This window comes from Rhinoraja longicauda, chromosome 2 (assembly GCF_053455715.1).
Source record: "Rhinoraja longicauda isolate Sanriku21f chromosome 2, sRhiLon1.1, whole genome shotgun sequence".
NCBI classification, from domain to species: domain Eukaryota; kingdom Metazoa; phylum Chordata; class Chondrichthyes; order Rajiformes; family Arhynchobatidae; genus Rhinoraja; species Rhinoraja longicauda.
In genome coordinates this window covers 94,300,755-94,321,810 of record NC_135954.1, presented here as the reverse complement: position 1 = coordinate 94,321,810, position 21,056 = coordinate 94,300,755, and the positions used below count along the sequence as shown (strand labels likewise).

General features: G+C 40.1%; 2 protein-coding genes across 13 annotated transcripts in view; one reads left to right on the top strand and one right to left on the bottom strand.

The window, feature by feature from the left end:
• Positions 1–6,800, top strand: part of kmt2ca (lysine (K)-specific methyltransferase 2Ca) — a 328,698-nt gene extending 321,898 nt beyond the window's left edge. For all 6 annotated transcript variants that reach the window (XM_078424496.1, XM_078424488.1, XM_078424479.1 and 3 more), the window contains 2 exons: positions 2,740–2,848; positions 5,088–6,800. In XM_078424496.1, coding sequence (XP_078280622.1) covers positions 2,740–2,848; positions 5,088–5,180 — 202 coding nt within the window. In that variant the 3' untranslated portion in view covers positions 5,181–6,800. The remainder of the gene's footprint in view (positions 1–2,739; positions 2,849–5,087) is intronic.
• The window catches only part of galnt11 (UDP-N-acetyl-alpha-D-galactosamine:polypeptide N-acetylgalactosaminyltransferase 11 (GalNAc-T11)), a 108,570-nt gene continuing 93,398 nt past the window's right edge, over positions 5,885–21,056 (bottom strand). For 4 of the 7 annotated variants that reach the window (XM_078424545.1, XM_078424516.1, XM_078424538.1 and 1 more), the window contains exon 13: positions 5,888–20,061. In XM_078424545.1, coding sequence (XP_078280671.1) covers positions 19,930–20,061 — 132 coding nt within the window. In that variant the 3' untranslated portion in view covers positions 5,888–19,929. Of the gene's footprint in view, positions 20,062–21,056 lie in introns of all 7 variants that reach the window. The other 3 variants (XR_013549113.1, XM_078424554.1, XM_078424508.1) reach the window with 3 other exon arrangements.

The window sequence follows — 21,056 nt, the reverse complement described above, 5'->3', positions numbered from 1 at the left end:
ACATTATGGGGTTCATGTTGCTTGCATTCTTCAGAGTATTTGTATATCATGAATGCATTTCTTTGAATTGCAGTTTTTTCAAATATAAGTACTGGTCTTGCCCAAATTTCAAGTTGCAAACATCACGTGGTATTTCATAATAGCACCCACTAATTAGGCATTCAATCGCACAATATTCCCATGTCTACCACATTACAAGCTGAATTTTGTTGTGTGTAGCCTTTTCAAAATTGGAGGGATAGTTGCTGAATTTAAAAAGTGGAATTTTGGGTTCATTGACATTAAAGTCAGACTCGAGTCAGAAGTGGAAAGGCTCATTTGCCATCTGAAGCTCAACTCTGCTACTAGGCCTGACTCGATGACATTCTGCTGGATTTTGAATGTTCCTGATGGGTTTATTTCAACTTCCAAAGGAAGTTTGTTCTCAGATGAGTTCACAGTCAGTAACCCATGGAATGGTTGAACTAGTTTGACCTTATGTTGTAGTCAAGTGTGTTTTATTATCAGATGTCCCAAGAGGAACAATGAAATTCTTATTTGCAGCAGCTTGATGGTTGTAAACACAGTTCTCAGTAGATACCATAATAAACAATAAAAAGAAGTTCAATACATTTTTTTTAAATAATATAGTGCAAAAAACAACAAAACCCGAAGCCCTAGTGCAGTCAAGGCAGTTCGGACTTTAGTTGTAGTATTCAATAGCCTAATGGTTGTTAGGAAGAAGCTGATTCTGAATCTGGATGTTATACTTTTCAGACTCCTACATCTACTTCCAGATGGCAGGAGTGAGGTGAGAGCATGGCCAGGGTGGTGTAGGTCCTTGATCCTTGTGTATTGTTATATTGTAAAGCTGCCCTTCAACTTTCGGTGAATTCGTTTGCTGATTTGCTAATTCCACCGTGTAACATTGTTATAATTATGCACTCTAGTTTATATTGCCTCCTCATATTCCTCCTTCCAGGCTACAACTCTTCACATTTCTCAGCATTTAATTCCAACTTCCACTTATTTGCCCATTCCATCAGCTTATCAGCTTCCATCACTACACCTCCCAAGTTTTGTCATTTGTAAATTTAACAAAATATCACGTGCATCCAAGTCCAAATTGGTTTTTTTAAAGCTGTTATTCAAGTACTGACCTCTGGGAGCTCCATTATAAGTTTACATTACGTTTTGTTACTACTATTTCTTATTACTTAGCCTATTTCATTGTCTTCAATCTTGAAGTCAACCTCCATTATGTGGAACCTTAAAAACAAAATATTTTGGAATGTTTTTTATATCATATCACAGAGTCATGCACCTATATATAGCACTAGACCAAGTGGACCCGTTGGGCTCAAACCTCTCCTGCATTGGTGCAGCACCTTCCCCCCTCCTCTCCCCATCTCTCCCCTTCCCCTCCCCCACTCCATCCCCCTCAACCCCCCCTTATCCTCCCCCTCTCTCCCTCCCTCCACCCCCTCCCTCCCCCTCAACCCCCCTTATCCCTCTTCCCCCACCCTCCCTAGGAGATAGTTTTAACTTTAAAATGTGAATAACTTAAAAAATATAACATCGATTTCAATGAAACCTCCATTAGCACCAAAGAGACGACAGTGAGTAAGATGGGCCTAAAATTGTATCGCTATCGTGTACCGTTTTGGCTGTAGGTCAGGAACAAACAAACAAACAGGTGACCAGTTCAGAGTCAGATTCAGCTCAACACCAAGGAAGAAATTAATATTATTTGGATATGGATCAGATCAAAGTGAATTATAAACACTTACCACCATCCCCAGTGAAGGGGTAATTGACCAAAGCCTGATGCTGTGTATAATTGGTGTTGAGGGCAGGCAGAATCTCAACCCACCCTAGTGTTTCAGTCAAAGGCATCATATTAATTGGGAGCATCCCAGTGAAATGAGCCATAACAATTTCAGCATGAAATCTGTTGTTTTCAAGAGAGAGTTAGATCTCGCTCTGAGGGCTAAAGGAATCAAGGAATATGGGGAAAAAGCAGGAATGGGGTACTGATTTTAGATGATCAGCCATGATCATATTGAATGGCGGTGCTGGCTCAAAGGGCCGAATGGCCTACTCCTGCACCTATTTGTCTATGTTTTCTGACGGCTTTGTACAAGGATCCCTCTTTGTTACTTCCTCCAAATTCTCTATCAATTTAGTTAGACAAGACCTGCCTTCACAAATCCATACTGTCTTTCTCTAATCAATTCTCACTTGTCCCTCTTGACTAATTCTGTTCCTGGCTATTGTTTCTATGATTTGCTCCATCACCAAGATTAAACTGACTGGCGTGCAGTTATTGCAAGATTGAACTGACTGGCGTGCAGTTATTGGAATTTTTCATGCAATTTAAATCTCCCTTGTAATTTCTGAAAATTTATTCCGATGTTATTTATGTCTCCCAAGCCCTTTTACATCTCTCTTTTCCCCTTTTAATGCTGCCATCCTGTACCTACTCTCTGCTAAATTAACAAACCTCCTCTAATCTTCCACAGAGAACATTGGTTCTATTGAAGTACAGTCCGTCCAAACTGTATTGGCTACACCTTCACAATATCCCAGAAATCTGAAATACTCCTTCCTGCCACATACTTGTGCTAACCACTTCTTATCCTCTTAAAATCTTCTGCCATTTATAAAACTGGAATAACTTTGTCCTTGTTTTTGTGAGGAACAATTATTGGAATCCTTTGAACTATATCCCGTAGTCTGATGTTCTTTATAATCTTTCAGATATATTAATCATTCCTGTGCACCAAATTGCGTGGCTGAGGTGGTGACCTTTGAGAAAGGACACAAAATAATCATCAGCTCCAACCGTAGGATTCAAAAAGGAGAAGAGGTAGGTCCATCTTGTAATCAAAGCTTCATTAAGTCTGCTCTGTGGAGGCTGGAAATTCAAAACAGAAAATGCTGGAAATACTCGGGTCAGGGCCATCTGTGGAGAAGAAAACAGTTAAGGATTAAGGTTAAGACTATTTCTTCTCTGAGATGTCTGATGAAATGGTATCTGTTCTCTCCACATTTGCTGCCTGGCCTCGGTATTTTTAGCATTCTGTTTTAATATCATTGCATTTGATCCTGAAAATGGATAACATGAAAGAATCTGAGAGGAGTCGAGAGGAATGTTGGGAGAAAAAATGGGATTCATGTAAGATTAGGTTAAATGGTTTGTGCCAACCTGGAAGGACTGAAGAGCCAGTTTCTGCTCCATATCTCTCTGTGACTCTGTGAATTATGGCGACATATCAATATTCATGGATTTGTTTGGATATTTGCTGAATAAGAGCAAAGTCCAGGATGAGACAAAGTGTGTAGGTCCTTGTTCAAATGCAAAACTCTGATACATAAAATCAACAGCACTCTTCCTAGTAATTAGTTTTACCTCTGAGCATGGAACTTCAGGAGCTTTATCTTGCACAGGGTGCATATAAATTTTATCAGAATAATGCCAAGAGTTGAATGGTTAAATTGTGAGAAAAGAGTGCATGAATTGGTTTGTGTTCCCAAGTTCAAACAGTTGGGTGCTGATTTAATGAGCTCCTTAAAATAAAGTGGATGCAGATAAACTCGTCTGTGGGGAATTCGGAACAAGAGGGCATTACCTTAATGTTATAGCAAGGCCATTTTGGACAAGAAGTGGGAAGCTGCTTGAATGATTTAGAATTCCCTACGTGAAAGATGAATATTTGAAATTACGAGCAAAATTAATTTCAGTTGAGTGAATCGCATCAAAAGTATGTACAGAAGTTGATGACGGTTCAGTCAGGCACTAATTGGTCAACCTAATCCAGTTCACAAGTGAGAATGTATACTTAAGCAGCTATTAATTGACATATCTTGGCTTGAAAGAATCTCTACACTGCAGTCACAAAAGAACAATGGGTTAAGATCAACAACAGATTAATATTTTAATTGCAAGAGATTAAAAAGGTCACCCTGAATTAATAATTATGATTTGTCTTCACTGTTTGTCCATTCCTGAATATAACCACGCTCGAAGGGAGAGAAGTATTTTTCCTGAATGATCTACTAATGATAGATCAGATGGGTTTTTTCCTGGCATGGTTAAAGGGCTCAACATCATGAGTGCCCCTTCACACGCAGTTGAAGAAGGCAGCTCATCCCTACCTCACAGTACAACTAGGGATGTGCAGTAAATCATCGTAACCCACTGAACTCAACTGAATCTAGAACTGAATAAGCAGTTCTGCCTTCAATACATGCACTCCCATACAGGTGTTCCTCAATTTACGATGGGGTTACGTTCCGAGAAACCCATCGGAAACCAAAAATATCGTAAGTCAAAATGCATTTAATACACTTGATCACGTGGCCGGAAGTGAGCTGCGGCTCGCTATGGGCCGCTGCCGTTTGCACCATCGCAAAGTCAAAATATCGTAAGTCGAAGCATCGTAAGCCAGGGAGCATCTGTATACAAAACAGATCATCCAATTATTTCAATGAATTTTACTGCTGTAATCTTCTGGAAATACTGGCAGCGGTGCTGCCTCGCAGCGCCAGAGACCCGGGTTTGATCCTGACCTCGGGTGCCGTCTATGTGGATTTTGCATGTTGTCTCTGTGACCGCGAAGTTTACCTCCAGGTGCTCCAATTTTCTCCCATATCCCAAAGACGTGCAAGTCTGTAGATTAATTTGTAAAATTGCTCCTAATGTTTAAGGAGTATATAAGAAAGTAGGAATACATACGACTAGTGTGAATAGGTACTCAGTGTGCTGATGGGCCCGTTTCCATGCTGCATCTCCAAACATACCGACTTATTTCATGGTTACCGTGTTGCTTTTCAAAAGAAATATAATGTTATTTTTTGTGAAATGGGGATGTCAAAGTCATTTGATTGTTGCTCAACTCTTGCCTTTATTTTCACGGTACTTTACAAGTCTCAAAATTGCTGATTTTTTCTGACTGTTGTGAGTGGGTGTAGGCGTTGGAGTTCAGTTTAACTTTGTACGTCTGTGTGGTGTGGTCTGTAATCAAGGTGCTGTGCATTTCTGACCCTCGGTTTCTGCTATCAATCTTTCTCATCCAGTCAGTGATCGGAAATGTTTTCTGTTGCAGCTGTCCTATGATTACAAATTTGATTTTGAAGATGACCAGCACAAGATCCCGTGTCATTGTGGAGCTGTGAACTGCCGTAAATGGATGAACTAAACACATTCCTTGCAATACTTCTGGGGTTGCTTGTCCCTGGAAAGAGATGCTCTCTTTCTCTCTTACACAGAAAAACATACAGACACACACGGGCGCACACTTACATACACGCGCACACATTTTTAAAAGTAAGCCTGGAGTTCACAGATGGTTCTCCTCATCTCCAGCAGCAGCACAGAGTTGTATCACAAGCATACACGAAGACTGGCTGACGTATCAGTCACTCCCATCTGTCCATATATGATGCAGGTGGAAGCAGATTATTAATTGGTCTAGCACTGGAGTTACTGTCCTGTATTGAAAACGAGCAATGGTTTTACTAGGAAAAGAATCAATGGCTGACCTGCTTACAAGTAGGGTAGGCACTTATGAATGTAGGACTGAATTCACCAGCTAGGGGAAGGATCAACAGTGCTGGCCACAGCCTTATTTGCAAGGGGCAGGCCCTCTAGTTTAAATAAATAATTAATTAAAAGTAGACACCACTGAACAAGGAATGTACTGAGGTGATTTCCTTAGGGATACAGCTAAGGGAAATAACTTGCACTAAAAACATTTAAAATACTTGATTCCATGAGTCAGTTTATTGTAGTTTTTTGATTTCTGTATGATAAAAGAGAAACATTTTTGTATTTATTGGATAAGTGAATGAAGCTATTTTTAAAAATAAAAGTAGAAGAAAGCCAAGCTGCTGCTGTTACCTGCAGATATAAAAACCCTGTTACTTTGTACAAAGTGTAAATAAAGCGAGGAATATACAATATTAAAAAAATGACCAAATGCTACCTGACACTGCAGCCATTTGCTTTTAGTGGAGTCCTCTGAGTCAGGTTACATGGTGTATAATTTTAACCAACTGTGAATTAGGTTCAAAACCACACCCAGGTAGCGGCTAGAAGCTCCTTTGGCAAGCCTAGACATTAAGGTAGAGGATTGCAGACACAATACATACAGCAGAATCATGTTAAGGGTTGTAGACTCAGAAAGATAATTTTTATTTTTAAGCAAAATTATGAGATGTAATTATGCTAACACTGCAGGATTTTTTGGCAATAGGGTTTTGAAATAAATGAGAAAATAGGCACAAAAATATTTGTATGGATTGTTTTTGTTTACATTTCTTTAAACAAACACTGTTTTGTGTTGGCTTGTAGAAGTTTAAAATGCATTTTGAACCAGGTTAGCTTTATTTTGTACTTACAGAAAAGAAAAATAACTGGTACTGACACTTCACAACTATTAAGTTCGAAATAAAGTTTTTTGTGCACATTATCAGTAAATTGTTATATTCAATGAAGCAGTCATAAATTGTAATGTATATGGCATGTTGTATTTTTTACCTTACAGAAGAAATCAATTGTACATAGTTCTTCTTGATAAATAGCTGTATGAATTTGTTTCTTGGATATTTTTTCTCTTGTATAATATTCCAACATCCTACCAGTATTTGTCCAACAGTTTTTTTCTGTCCTGTACAATAGTATCTAATGTTGGGGGAAAAAGAGCTTTTTTTGAAGTGTAAAGAGTGTTATTGGGTTTTGGAGTTTGTGCAACCAGATTAGGAGATCAGCATTTACAAATAAAATATTTTACATCTATGAACAGAATGGTTTTGTTGTGATGACTAGATGGAAATGTGAAGGTATTAATCTCTCTTGGTTCCGGTGTGTTTGTCCAAGAACATAGTGTTGCTTCATGTTAATGTGCTGTCAATGTGATATCATGGGCTTGGATTTTGCAACAGTAAAGACACTGCAGTTACCATCATTCTCCATCTACTCTGTGCAACCAACAGCATCCTTGTAATGTCTGCCATTGCATATTTAACTCTGAAATCACAAACTTACAGCGAATCACAGATGAAGACAGTAAGTAAAAGTTCCGAATCAATGTGCATGGTACTTCGAAATGTCAAGAAAGTTACAATGGGAGGGAAAGGCCTGAGAACTGGACCAAGGTAAGATGATGGTGAAGATCAGAAGACATTCGGCCCATCTATTCTGCTGTGCCATTTGATCATAGCTGATCTATTTTTCTCTCTCAACCCCATTGTCCTGCCTTCTCCCCGTAACCTTTGACACCATTACTAATCGAGAACCTATCAATCTCTGCTCTAAAAACACCCAATGACTTGGCCTCCACAGCCTGTGGCAACACAGTCTGTGGTAATTAATTCCACAGATCCAACAGCCTCTGAAATCCCTCATCTCCATTCTAAAGGTACGTCTTTTTATTCTGATTTTAATCTAGATATGTAGCTGACAATTGTGGTCGAAAGTTGATTATCATTTTCGAGGATTGGTTGGAATTATATATGCATATGGATAAACAGATTTAAACTTTTTAAATGTGTTTACGACAGTGAGCTTATGTGATATAAACAGTAAGAAAGAAAATATTATAACTAAGGGGATGTTGTCTGGCAGAAGCTGAATTTTAGAACTTCACTGACGTTACGATCTGAGACCTTTGATTTGGTCAGGGTTTGATCTTTTTGTCAATTTGTTGATCAGATGTGATGGCAAAGCTAGACTGAAGAGGCTGCTTGGGATTGAGTCAATGGCACTCGCATCAAGAACAGAGACATTGTTTAGGTCTTCAAAGTGATCCTTCCAGCACCTATTAACTACCTCGCTGTCCTGAACAAGTTCTCCATTCTAGGCCATTTGTGTTTGGGCACGTCTTCACCGAATAAGCCACATGTGGCTGAGAGCGGGTTGCTGGGCCATGATCACTCCCTCTACCCAACATCTGTCCTTTGTTTTCTTAGGGGCCTCTGTCTTCAGCTGTTAGTAGAGCTGTTTCTTTTATCTTGAAGGATGGTGAAACTGGCACTGAGTGAATTAGTTCCTTGATGCTCTGGTTATTCTTATTCATAATGAAGCCAGGAGTCTCTTCACAGTGCAAATTATCATGGCCCAGAGGCGCCTACATGTTGCGGACACTCTGTGGCTCTTTATTGCACCCTCTCTGGAACTTTCATGTGTGGTTATACCAGTATTGCATTGCAATGCTGATCAGAGTTTAAAGACCAGGATGGTGGGTGTACCTGGATGATATAACCTATGTGTTCTAACCATATATATTTCCATACAAAATTAGGGAAAGCCTTTTGGTTCATCCAGGCTCTGCTGACATTCAGAGCTTTCTCCGGTTTCCTCCCATATTCCAAAGACGTGCAGGTTTGTAGGCTGATTGGCTTCTGTAAATTGTCCCTAGTGTGTAGGATAGAACTAGTGTATGTGTGATCTTAGGCTGGTGTGGACTCAGTGGGCTGAAGGGCCTTTTTCCACGCTGTATCTTTAAACTAAACTACAAATAACATTGAAGGCCTCAATGTTCTTCTATCATTCTGTCTCTGTACCCCAACTGGAAAGATGGCTCACGGTACGTATGCAGCTGTCACCAAAGCCCGTATAGTGTCAAGTCAAGTCAAGTCAAGTCAATTTATTTGTATAGCACATTTAAAAACAACCCACGTTGACCAAAGTGCTGTACATCTGACCAGGAAAAAAAAGAAACATACAGTGGCAGGCAGCCAAACACAACGGCGCGGCCATCTTGAACAAAATGTTAATTCAATCACCCACAGTGTGTCGTAGAGCTATAGAGTGGCACATTCCTGCTAATTCTGTGGGTTGCTCTATCCCGGATGTTGTTAAGAAATGCTCATCCAGGCAAGTGGAGAGTATTCCATCACACTAATTTGCTGTCCCTTGCAGATCGTGGAACTATTCTGGTTAGTCTGGAGATGGGCAACTCTCACCACAGCTTCAGAGCTGTTCACAGCTTCATTGTGACTGGTGCAACAATGTTTCTGGTCGGTGGTGACCTCCAGGATGTTGGTAACAGGTGGTTGATGATTCAGCCCAGTGGAAAATTGACAAGGGTTGATGGTGACCTTTCATGAATGAGTGTCCCAAAACAGGATGAGGCTTCAGCAATGAGAAAACCTGTCCTTCGCAACCAAAAGACCCCTTTGTTTATCATTCATCTGCACTCACTTAGGCTGTGATTACTTGGATGTTGAACAGTTGCTGCTTTATGCTTCAGCTTCACTGCAACCTCTATCGAAGTGGAAAGTCATTTTCATCTGAACTCAGAGCTTTCATTTAATGGCTTAAACAAGTAGCTGCAGCTTTATACTGGCTGTAATTAAGAATGCCAAGTGCAAAAGATTAACATTGGAATACTTCCACATCTTAAGCACTTTGTAATCTGTCATCGTCCAAAGTTCCTCATTTATTTTACTTCACCCTCATGTGAATTGTTTGCTTTGCCAGTTTACATGCAGTTGTTACTAGCTTGTCAAGCTGTCATCATCTTCAATGGTCCAAACTTTGATCCTAGAGCAGTCTTCAGGGAGAGAATAAGAAAACATCGGCCATGGTTTAGTGAAGAAACTTCCTCCTTCTTGAGGAAGTTGTGTTCTGACATGTCACAACAAACCCTAGCTTTTCTGCAATGTTGCAGAAATGCTGTAATGTTAGCAATTATCTTTCAGTATGTCTACAGCTAGCTCCTGTTCCACTGGGCATAAGAAATAACGGCACGTTGGAAGAGGAGAAAAAAGGGCATTATCCTGATGTGTGGCTGACTTTTCTCCCTCATTCAACCATGCCACAGGATTAGTGAACCATTCATCTTTTAACAAGGAAATAGGAAAGGCTTTGTGAAATTGTACACGGGAAGGATCCACAAACTGCAGAGGCAGGTAAATAATTAAGTATGTGGAGGAAGGAACTGCAGATGCTGGTTTACACTGAAGATGCACACAAAATGCTAGAATAGCTCAGTGGCTCAGTGGATCAGGCAGCATGTCTGGAGAAAAGGAATAGGCGACTTTTCGGGTGGAGACCCTTCTTCAGACTGAGAGTCGGGAGAGGGAAATTAGAGGTATAAAAATAGTCTTGTCTGTTTTCAGTGGTGTTTGAAAACCCAAGCTAAGGGAGCAGGCCCACTTAAGCCCACTCCACCATTCTAATCTGATCTTTGCCTCAGCCCCACATAATGAAAGCCTTTTCCCAATAATCGGACAATCCGTCTTAGAGCTATAAATGTCAACCTCAAATGAGTTTTGTATGTGAATACAAACTACAATTTTGTTTTTCAATTGGATAAAGAGTATGAGCATTGTGGGGCCCTTAAACTGTTGAATATTGTAAATTCAAATATAGAAAGGGATATGACAGGTAAAGTTGGAATGCTTGATATTCATTTATTTAAGACCTTGCCCATCTCCTGTGGCTCCACTTATAGACGGCTAAGGGGCCTTATTCTCTCTCTAGAGTCATAGAGCATGGAAACAGGCCACCAACTAGTCCATGCCGACCAAGATGCCCCATCCAAATTTCTCCCCTGAAATCTAGTGAATTGGGCATGGGACTCAGCAAAGTTAACAGAAGCAAAGCAACAGTGATGTAGAAAATGCTGGCCACTAATAGTGGCAAATACCATATATCAGCTTGAAAGGAGTTGAACACATAACTGCATATGGTTTAACAATGGTCATTCCAATTTCTCATGATTTCGGAACTGGTTTTGTAATCAGTAAATTGTGCTACGTAAGAAACCAGGGAATTATTAACCAATTAAGCGAACATCTGGTATTGGGAATTTACTTGAGTCTGTAATTAAAGTATAATGACTGTAGATCTTGTGAATTTTGATTGGAGAGAGCCAGTGGAGATGTACAATGGGTGAATCATGCATTAAAACCTGGTTGAAATGACATAAAAGTAGATGGTGCAATATCCATCAATATTATTTTACTGAATTCTAGAAAAACATTTATTTAAGCCCATAATAACATTGTCAGCTAAAGATGACATTCATGGAATTGATGGCAAATTATTGACTTGGGTAGGAAAAGAGAGACATAGATTAGGATAATTGGCTGATGCTTATATTAAAAGGTTGCAGCTTGCTACAAGAACCCAAGAAAAACATCACAAAATGCTGGAGTAATTTGTTCTTGTATGTTCCTTGATGTTCTCATCTATATTACATCAGTATTTACACTAGGAGCACTTTGTTGTTTGTTAAACCTGTTGGGTTGACAGAACACACAGAAGGCATCATAGTAGTGCAATTGTAGCCTTACTTTAAATGATTTTTTTAAAGGGAAGCAGCAAGTTTTTGGCTGCCACACAAAGAAAGGTGGAAGGAAAATTAGCAGAACAAGACAATTTGGCACAATTTAACTCTTCCAAGTAAAAGCTTAAAAATAGCATCTTACATCAGTAACCCAATGATATGAATGCAAAAACAATTATTTAACATTTGTTTTGTGACCCAATGTTGACATGGAACTACTGGCGAATCTGATGTTTTGGGTCTACAAAAGGGTGGGTCAAGAATGAATGTGTATATTTGTAGGTCAATATTTTATTAAAAATCCAGCTTTTTGAAGATACCTGAATAATTTATCTGCTATAATAGTCATAAATAACAAAATAGTTCCTCGTGATCAATCACACAAAAAAATTGAATAGCAATCCTTAGAGATTTTTTTGTAGGTTACTGCTTGAGTGGCAGAATTTTGATTTATAACCTTGCCTGGGCTATTGATATCTTTTGGTACACGTGTGAAAGGTTTTTCTAATCAAAAACTTACTTTTACAGGGTCTGTGCCTTAGAGAAAAATGGTATCCATTTAAAGTTCATTTTGGGGTAGACCCCTGCTAATTCCTCTCATTTTATACTTACTTTGCTTCTCCTTTATTTCACAGTTAAATTTGAGTGGAATTACAACATACTATAAAAATAAGGGCTATTGGGACATAAAGGAGCTGTAAATTCCTAACATTTAACCAGCTTTATCTACTGTGTATTTCAGACCCTGAAGAAAGAAAAATGTAAAATCTTAATCTTTAAATTGTCTCACCCATTGGGATTATACTGCTATATGTCTGTTGTGACACAACAGTAAAATCTGAAGGCCGAAACTAAAAGTCCAGAGACCCAAGTTCAGTTTCCAGTAATGGGAGTCTAGAGCCAGAGCTGAATTAAAGGATGTATCTTTCGAATGGAGAAGAGATTTCTTTAGCCAAAGGCTGATGAATCGGTGGAATTCATACCCACAGATGGCTGTGGAGGCCGACATTGGGTATTTTTAAAGCGGGAGAAGGCAGGAAAATAGGGTTGAGAGGGAAAAATAGATCAGCCATGATTGAATGCGAGGGTAGACTCAATGGGCCATGTGGCATATTTCTGCTATATCTTTTGGTTTACATGAACAATTTGATATACAAAAACATCTGGATCAAAGGTAGACACAAAATGCTGGAGTAACTCAGCGGGACAAGCAGCATCTCTGGAGAGAGGGAATGGGTGACTTTTCGGGTCGAGACCCTTCTTCAGACTGATGTCAGGGAAGTGGGCGGGACAGAGATAGAATGTAGTCAGAGACAGTAAGTGGGGGAATTGGGAAGGGGGGGATGGAGAGAGGGAAAGCAAGGGCTATTTGAAGTTAGAGATCAATGTTCATACCACTGGGGTGTAAGCTACCAAAGCGAAATATGAGGTGCTGTTCCTACAATTTGCGCTGGGCCTCACTCTGACAATGGAGGAGGCCCAGGACAGAAAGGTCAGATTGGGAATGGGAGGGGGAGTTACAAAGTGTTGAGCCACCGGGAGATCAGGTAGGTTAAGGCGGACTGAGCGGAGGTGTTCAGCAAAACGATCGCCGAGCCAGCGCTTGGTCTCGCCAATGTACAGAAGTTGACACCTGGAACAGCGGATACAGCAGATGAGGTTGGAGGAGGTGCAAGTGAACCTCTGCCTCACCCGAAAAGACTGTTGGGGTCCTTGGATGGAGTCGAGGGTAGAGGTAATGGGACATGTGTTGCTTCTCCTGCGGTTGCAGGGGAAAGTACCTGGGGAGAGGGTGGTTTGGGTGGGAAGGGGCGAGTTGACCAGGGAGTTGCGGAGGACTCAAGTCTCTGCGGAAAGCAGAAAGAGGTGGGAAGATGTGGCCAGTAGTGGAATCCCGTTGGAGGTGGTGAAAGTGTTGGAAGATTATATGCTGTATGCGATGAGTGATCGGGTGGATGGGGACTCTGTCCTTGTTGTGAATGGGGGGAGGAGGAGCAAGAGCAGAGCTGTGGGATATCGAGGAGACCCTAGTGAGAGTTTCATCTATAATGCAAGAGGGGAATCCCCGTTTCCTAAAGAATGAGGACATCTCCGATGATCTAGTATGGAAAACCATCCTGGGCACTGATGCGGCATAGACGGAGGAATTGTGAGTAGGGGATAGAATACAGGAAGCAGGGTGGGAAGAAGTGTAGTCTAGATAGCTATGGGACTCAGTAGGTTTGTAGTAGATGTCGGTGAATAATCTCTCCTGTGATGGAGATGGTGAGATCCAGAGAGATATCGGAGATGGTCCAAATGAATTTGAGTGCAGGATGGAAATTAGTTGTGAAGTTGATGAATCTGGATCAAAGTAATTACTGATGAACTACTTACCTGCCGAATGTAGCTCATATTTTATTCTTGAATGTTTGTTGTTGGTTCAGATCTCCTAAGTAAATTGCAGCATTTTGCTTAAAATCATATCTATATTTAGTTTTAGTCCAAACTGCCTCCACTGTTGTTGTGTTAAATGTCTGGAAATCTTATTAGCAGCATGGAGGAAGTCCCTACGTCATTAGGCTTGCAGTGACTGTGGAAGGCCACGGCACGATCACCTTACCAGCAAGTCGGGCAAGGCCATAAACATTGTCCGTGCCAGTCACACTCGCCTTCACTCAGCAGTATCAACCCATGGCTCTGATATGAAGAACCCAAAGAGTTATCATCAGTTTAGAAAAATGCAAATTTGGTAACGAGGTGAGTGAAAGCCTTCCTAATGTGATCAGCTTATCATTTTAAAAATAACCCATTCACAATAAATGGTTGGCTGAAATGGCAAAAACAGGAATGCCAGGGCAGTATTGCAGAGATCAACATTTGAAGCAAGGAGAGTGATATATACTGCAATATGTGCTGACTTTTAGTTCTGTCTCATTCCATATGAAAACATGGGAAATTATTTGGCGAAATGTAGAAATAAGGAATTGCAGATGCTAGTTTACAACAGAAGACACAAAGTGCTGGATTAACTCAGCAGGTCAGGCAGCATCTCGGGGGAAAACATGGATAGGTGACGTTTCGGATCAGGCTGCCTGCAGACCAGAACATTTGGGAACTGCAACAAAAGGACACGTACTTTTAATGGAGAATAAAATATGACAAACATTCTCTTGGCAAGAGAGTAGATGTCAAACATTTTGAACATCAGGGCAAGGAGTGATAGTTGTGTTTTGATAAGTTAAGTTTGAATAAGCCCCAGGAGTCAAGTTGGTCTCTGATGGCAGGATTGCGGGATGAAGCAGTGAAGCATTGATACACTTTTAGCTTTGGAGATGGGTAATTCACAGACAAACACCCAAAAATGTTAAACCACCTGTTATTTTCCGGTTAATATATCTTGACTTCCCAACCCCTCCCCCCATTGCCCATGGAACAACTGTGATAAAGGGATCCAGTTTCAAAGCGACATGGCTCTGAACTTCCAAGTAACCTGTGGGCTATAATTTTACTGTCCATTTGTGGAGGTGGGTGGATCTTCTTTTGTCATTTTCCAATCTTAAACTAAGTTTTGGACCGCAAAAGCCTTCACGGTTTATTCATTTGGCAATCTACTGATCCACACATCAAACTCAGAATTTTGTCAAATCATTAAGAATACACCTAAGTACCATGTTAAAAAAAAAACTTTTAGTGAATGCATGGTAAATTGTGAAACCTGCAAGGTATTTGGCAATAATCCATACAATTCAGATCTGTTAGCAGCTATTAGAATATTTTAAAACAACCGTATTGTGAGTACACTAAATGTACTACAATATACAAATGAACTAAGTGCAGGATTGATAAATGATCTGGATAGATCATCTTCCTTCTCAAGAACTTTGTGCAGTTGCTTAATTTGAATGAGAATGGAATGAAACGTCCAAGCTATTTTGATAAATATGCGAGTAGAAAGTCTTGGATACAGGCTGTGTGGCAGAATTGTCCATTCATCTACTAAAATATATCATTACCATGCAGTGATAGGATTTACCTTCCCTTATCTTGTAGCAGTCAACATAGGGACCGAAATCACAGCAGGAAGAAGCTGTTATCTCACAGTGAAGCCATGTGCTATCTCCACTCTGCCCCAAAGCCTCAATTCTTTGGTCATAATCTGCAGTTGCCTGACTTATTTAGAAAGCATTAAATGCATAAAAGATTTGAGAGAAGTAAGTGCCAGAATGAGAAATGCTTCTCGGCCAGAAAGGTGGAGTGCACTATTGAAAATCCCAGGTGAGGATCTCTTTTTATATCTTTAAAAAAAGAACCCGTTTTACCCAGTGAATAGCCAAGTTTGTGCAGTGAGTACCTGAGCTCTGTGGATGTAAGTTTTAGCAGAATGAATTCCTGCTTGGTTTCTATCCGATTTCTGAATGTCAGTCCTGAATGCAGGAAATTTACACATCGCAAATCAGGTTGAGATTGAGGAGGTGGGAATAAAAATTGAGCAATGCTAAAAATGGACAACTATCCATTGGAATGGTATCCACCCTGGCTATCCTGCCCCAGTAGGTGGAATGGTTCCCTAAAATGTGGGCCATACATGAATAATGGTCATTTGAGCATGCAAAACCTTGCAACAATGAAGTACGGTTTGATTAGTATAATGGATATGCCAAATTTGGTAACATTCAGCCAAAGGAGATATATGAGCATAAGGAACAAAAAAAGTTTGGTTTTAGAGAAACTTTGAGGGTTTAGGAAGAAATACAATGGGTTGATTGATTAAAAGATAGTGTTAGTGAAAGAATTCCAGAAGTTGGAGGCAAGACTGTTGAAGGCAGAGCCGTAAATTGTAAGGCAATGGAAGGCTTGACGGCAAAGCACCTGGAGTTGTAAAGCCTTTTGAATGAGAGAACGAAGATCTGAAAGCAATGTTTTATATACTGGAACTGCATACTGGAAAAATTAGTAGGTGATGAAAAGAGCGAGGTTCATGCAGGCTACGTGACTGGCATCGGTATTTTGGACTAGCACGTGTTTATGAAGGATGCATTTTTGAATGATTCCCAGGATAGCATTTGACTAGTTGTGTGTAAGTGCCAAAAACATAGTTGAGGGAAAACACAATGAGCAAAGTGTTTAGCAGGGAGATGCAGCTGAAACAATGTTAATAATGATAATGACAAAATAGGATTAAACGTTAGTAGAGCTTGGAAGTAATGTTGTAGGTGGCATGAAGAGTGTTTTCGTCAAAGTTGTATGCAAAAGTTCTCTGAATGACGATGCAAGAGGTAAGGTGGTATGGTTCAAGAGGGGAGCTCAGCGTGGAAGGATGTAACTAGTGAAGTATCGCAGGGATCAGTTCCTGGCCTGTAACTGTTCACTATTTCCATGAATGTCTGGGAAGAGGGAATATGTAAATGTTCAAATTTACAAATGGGAAAAGATCTGGTAATTGGAGTTTAATTTGGGAAAATCTAAGGTCATGCACTTTGGTAAGAGAATCAAAAGGAAGATTATTATCTAAAATGGAAAGAGAGACAGAAAGGGAGTACAGAGGATTCTGGCTGTTCCAGTGCATGAATCATAAAACTCCAACAGGCATGTCCAACAAGTAGTTAAGAAGGCAAACTGCATTTTGGCTTTCTTTACAAAGAGGTCAGGGTTTAAAAACAGGGTGGATTTGTTGCAATTGTTCGGGGGTGTTGGTGTGTCCCCACCTGGAATAATGCATAGTTTTGTTTCCCTTACTTACAAAATATTTGTAATATTGGAGGCAGTCCAAAGGATATTCACCAAGCTAACTCCTGGAATTACAGTTGTTCCACAAGAGAGAGTAAATGTGTGCCTCCATCCCTTGTGAGTTTAGAAAATTGCAGGGTATATTATTCAAACATTAAAGTTCCTTAGGGTTTGACAGGGTAGATGTCGGAATGTTTTCATTCGTGGGAAGTCACGAACAAGGGGACATAACTATAAGATAAGCAGTCAGTCATTCACAACTTGTGGGCATGCAGAGATTTCTTCCCAGAGGGTGGTGAATCTCTAGAATTCTCTTCCTCGGCTGGTGATGAAACTGGCTCATTATAAACTTTTAAAACGGAGGTGGATAAATATTTGACAAATCGAGGAATAGAGTTGTGAAGAAATGGCACAGAATGTTGAAAGACTGGAGCGGTTAGGCTTGTATACACTGGAATTTAGAAGGATGAGAGGGGATCTTATCGAAACATATAAGATTATTAAGGGGTTGGACACGTTAGAGGCAGGAAACATGTTCCTAATGGTGGGGGAGTCCAGAACCAGGGGCCACAGTTTAAGAATAAGGGGTAGGCCATTTAGAACGGAGATGAGGAAAAACATTTTCAGTCAGAGTTGTAAATCTGTGGAATTCACTGAATGCATTCAAGAGAGAGCTAGATAGCGCTCTTAAGGATAGCGGAGTCAGGGGGTATGGGGAGAAGGCAGGAACCGGGTACTGATTGAGAATGATCAGCCATGATCACATTGAATGGTGGGGCTGGCTCGAATGGCCGAATGGCCTACTCCTGCACCTATTGTCTAAGAGTTGAGGCCATTTTAGATCACCCATGATCATATTAAATGGTGGGGAAGGTGTGCCGATCTTGTGTTTTCAGGATTGAAGATGACTTGCTTCTACTCCAATCCAAGGTGACTGGTCAGGTCAACGTGGGAACCATGGGAGGTATCTGATGGGGTGAGTGGCGAGGTGATATATTGGACTCTGCGCTCCTGAGTGCTGTCCCGAATACTCCTCCAATTTGAACAGTCTTCGGCCAAGGATCATAGGAGTCACTTAGTAATTGCAATTGTTGAAGATTGGGAGAACATCCCTCAATGTTTTCCTTTGTCCTCCTGGTAATATATTATGATAGAGCTCTGAATTACGTATTTTGGTGTCTTGCACAGGAAAAATGGGGCTTGCCCAACTAAACATAATCAGGATGTCAATGCCAAGAATGTTGACTTGGAAGATGTTGATGTCGGTTTGATTAACCTTCCATTGGATTTAAAGGATTTTGCAGAGATAGCTTTGGTATCTTTCCAATGTCCTTGGATCATTGGAAAGTAAACAATCCCGGTCTCAGAAGTATAAAGGAAGGAGGGATGACTATTGCTTGACGGACCATGAATTTTGTACCAGTTTTGCTCTTCAAATACCCTTTTCTTCAGTCAACTGAAGGGCTCTGATGGCAATAATGAATTTCATCATTGATGTCTGCCTTCACTGAGATAAGAATAGTGGCTCATGTTTTCAAGGATCTCATTGTGAACTTTTAGTGTCAAAAGGCTGTGTGGTACTAATGGGCTGGTCAGTCAAAGACCATTGCCTTCCTGATGTTGAGTGCAAGGCCAATTGGTTATATCATATCATGTACATACAGCTGGAAACAGGCCTTTTCGGCCCTCCAAGTCCGTGCCGCCCAGTGATCCCCGCACATTAACATTATCCTACACCCACTAGGGACAATTTTTACATTTACCCAGCCAATTAACCTACATACCTGTTGTTTAGTTTATTGTCACATGTTCTAAGATACAGTGGGAAAAACCCAGTTTTGTGTACCATCTAGTTAAATCATACCATACATGAGTATATGTTAAATAATGGAACAAGGATTTATACTGTAGTGGATAATAATAAATCCTCTTCATGATGATTTGTAACTTGTCTTCTAAATGTCTGCACATGACTACAGAGATTGGAGTGACCTTTGCTCCTGGATTGCAGATGCTGTAGGTTGAACAGTTTCTCTCTCATTAGTCCTCTAGATTAGCTCCACTCCAGCAGGCAATTTGTTGAAGGGGAGGTGCCGCATTCTGGAAGAAAATGTTTGCAACATACATGTCTTAATAGTAAATTAATGTACATTCTGAGGGCAATGCTGGCTGTAATTGGCCTACTTGATCAGAAGGGAGAGGGAAAATAAGTTAGCTTTGAATTGAATCTGAAATTAATGCAGCTCCTCAAACTCTCTTTTAACATTAATTATATTGCATGCAGTCAATAAAAATATCTCCAATCATCTCATACAACAAGATTCCCATAATTTTAGAAGTTATTACCAAATAAGTCAGAAACTGGATACTGAATCAGGCCATACATATCAAATACTTTAACCTTTCAATTGCCACCAATGGTATTGGAATTCAGTGTCAGAAGAGGAAATATCTCATGATTTTCTGGAAAAGATATTGCATAATATAATTGCAATTTAAGCATGTTGCATATATACATGATAAAATCTTCATTAGATGGCTCTAATTCACATTATATATTGTAAATCTTTCACGAGAATTTAAAAAAACACCTAAATTGACATCCATTCAAATTTCTGCAACCTCACCTAGCCTAGAACAATCATATCATTAAAGTATATAAATAATAATTAAAATCTTGATACGGGTTTTTTTTTACAATTTCAAAGCTATTCAGCTCATGATATTCATAGAATCTGAGGCAAAAAAATAGAAAATATTTTGTGATAAAATAGTTGTTTTAAATCATGATCAGCAAGCTGAAACAGTTGAGATGAAGACTCAGACGGGGATTTCCTGGCCTTTTGTTACAAGGTGTAATGATCAGCTTTTTCCACTCCCGAGTGTTTTTTCAATTGAAATTCAATTTTCTTCATGATGCATTTTCGAAAGCCCACTTCTCCGTTCAGCTCTCTATCTGCCATTGCTGCATAATAGAGCCATCGCAAATTGCCATGGCGACGTATCCTTTAATGTTGTCGGGATCTACCATTTGAAGGCACTGCCCAGCTGAGACTTGGTATATGCGGTTATTTATCTGCAAAGTGCAAAATGTAAAGTATTTTCCTGCATTCATTTTACTGCCACATGTCAATTTATTTGGAGAATAATAACTTGCTCACAATATTCCTAATAGCTTATGGACATAAGTTTTCGGAGCAGAATTAGGTCATTCAGCCCATCAAGTCTACTCCGCCATTCAATAATAACTGATCCCTGCTTCCCTCTCAACTCCATTCTCCCCATAACCCCTGATCCCCATACTAATCAAGAATATGTCAAACTTTGCCTTAAAATTACCCATTGACTTGGCCTCCACAGCCATCTGTGACCTACCTGCACATTTTGGGAGTAACTTTAGTGTGACAGCTTGGCAGAGGAATGTGAGGAAGAACAAGTGATTAAAGTTAAAGAACTAGAGTGGGTTACAGATTCTGGGAAACAGGCAGGGTTTATACACAATGTAATTTTAAAATGTCAGCTAAGGTCATGTACCAATTAGGCGTTAGTCAGGATTAACATAGGCTTTCTGTCTTCAAAAGCTGTAAGTAGCTATTTTGTACTAGGTTCAGCTAGAAAATCTTGACTTTATATTTAATAACTGCACTGGATTTCATAGAATTATATGCAATAAATGGACGGACGCTGAAAACATAAGAGGAGAAAAGGCCAACTGAATAGTTACAGGTAGATTTCAGACAGGAGCGAGTGAACTACAGATGGAGGTAGTTAGGGAGTGACTTCTGTGTGACAGGCTTGGCAGGTGACTGTTCAAACGGGAGGAAGTGAGGTATAACAAGTGAGCAAAGTTAAAGGACCAGAGATTTGGCGATGAGAGTGGGTTACGAATTCAGCGAGCCAAGAAGGGGTTATCCTCAAGAATGTCATTTTAAAATTTATCAGTTGAGCTCATGTAGGGTGTGGCAATGGCATGATGAGCAGAGTTTGGTAATGGTTAGGACAAGGAATCATAGGTCTGAAGGGTACAAACTGGAAATGATTAAACGTGGAGGCGATCAGTCGTTGAAGGGG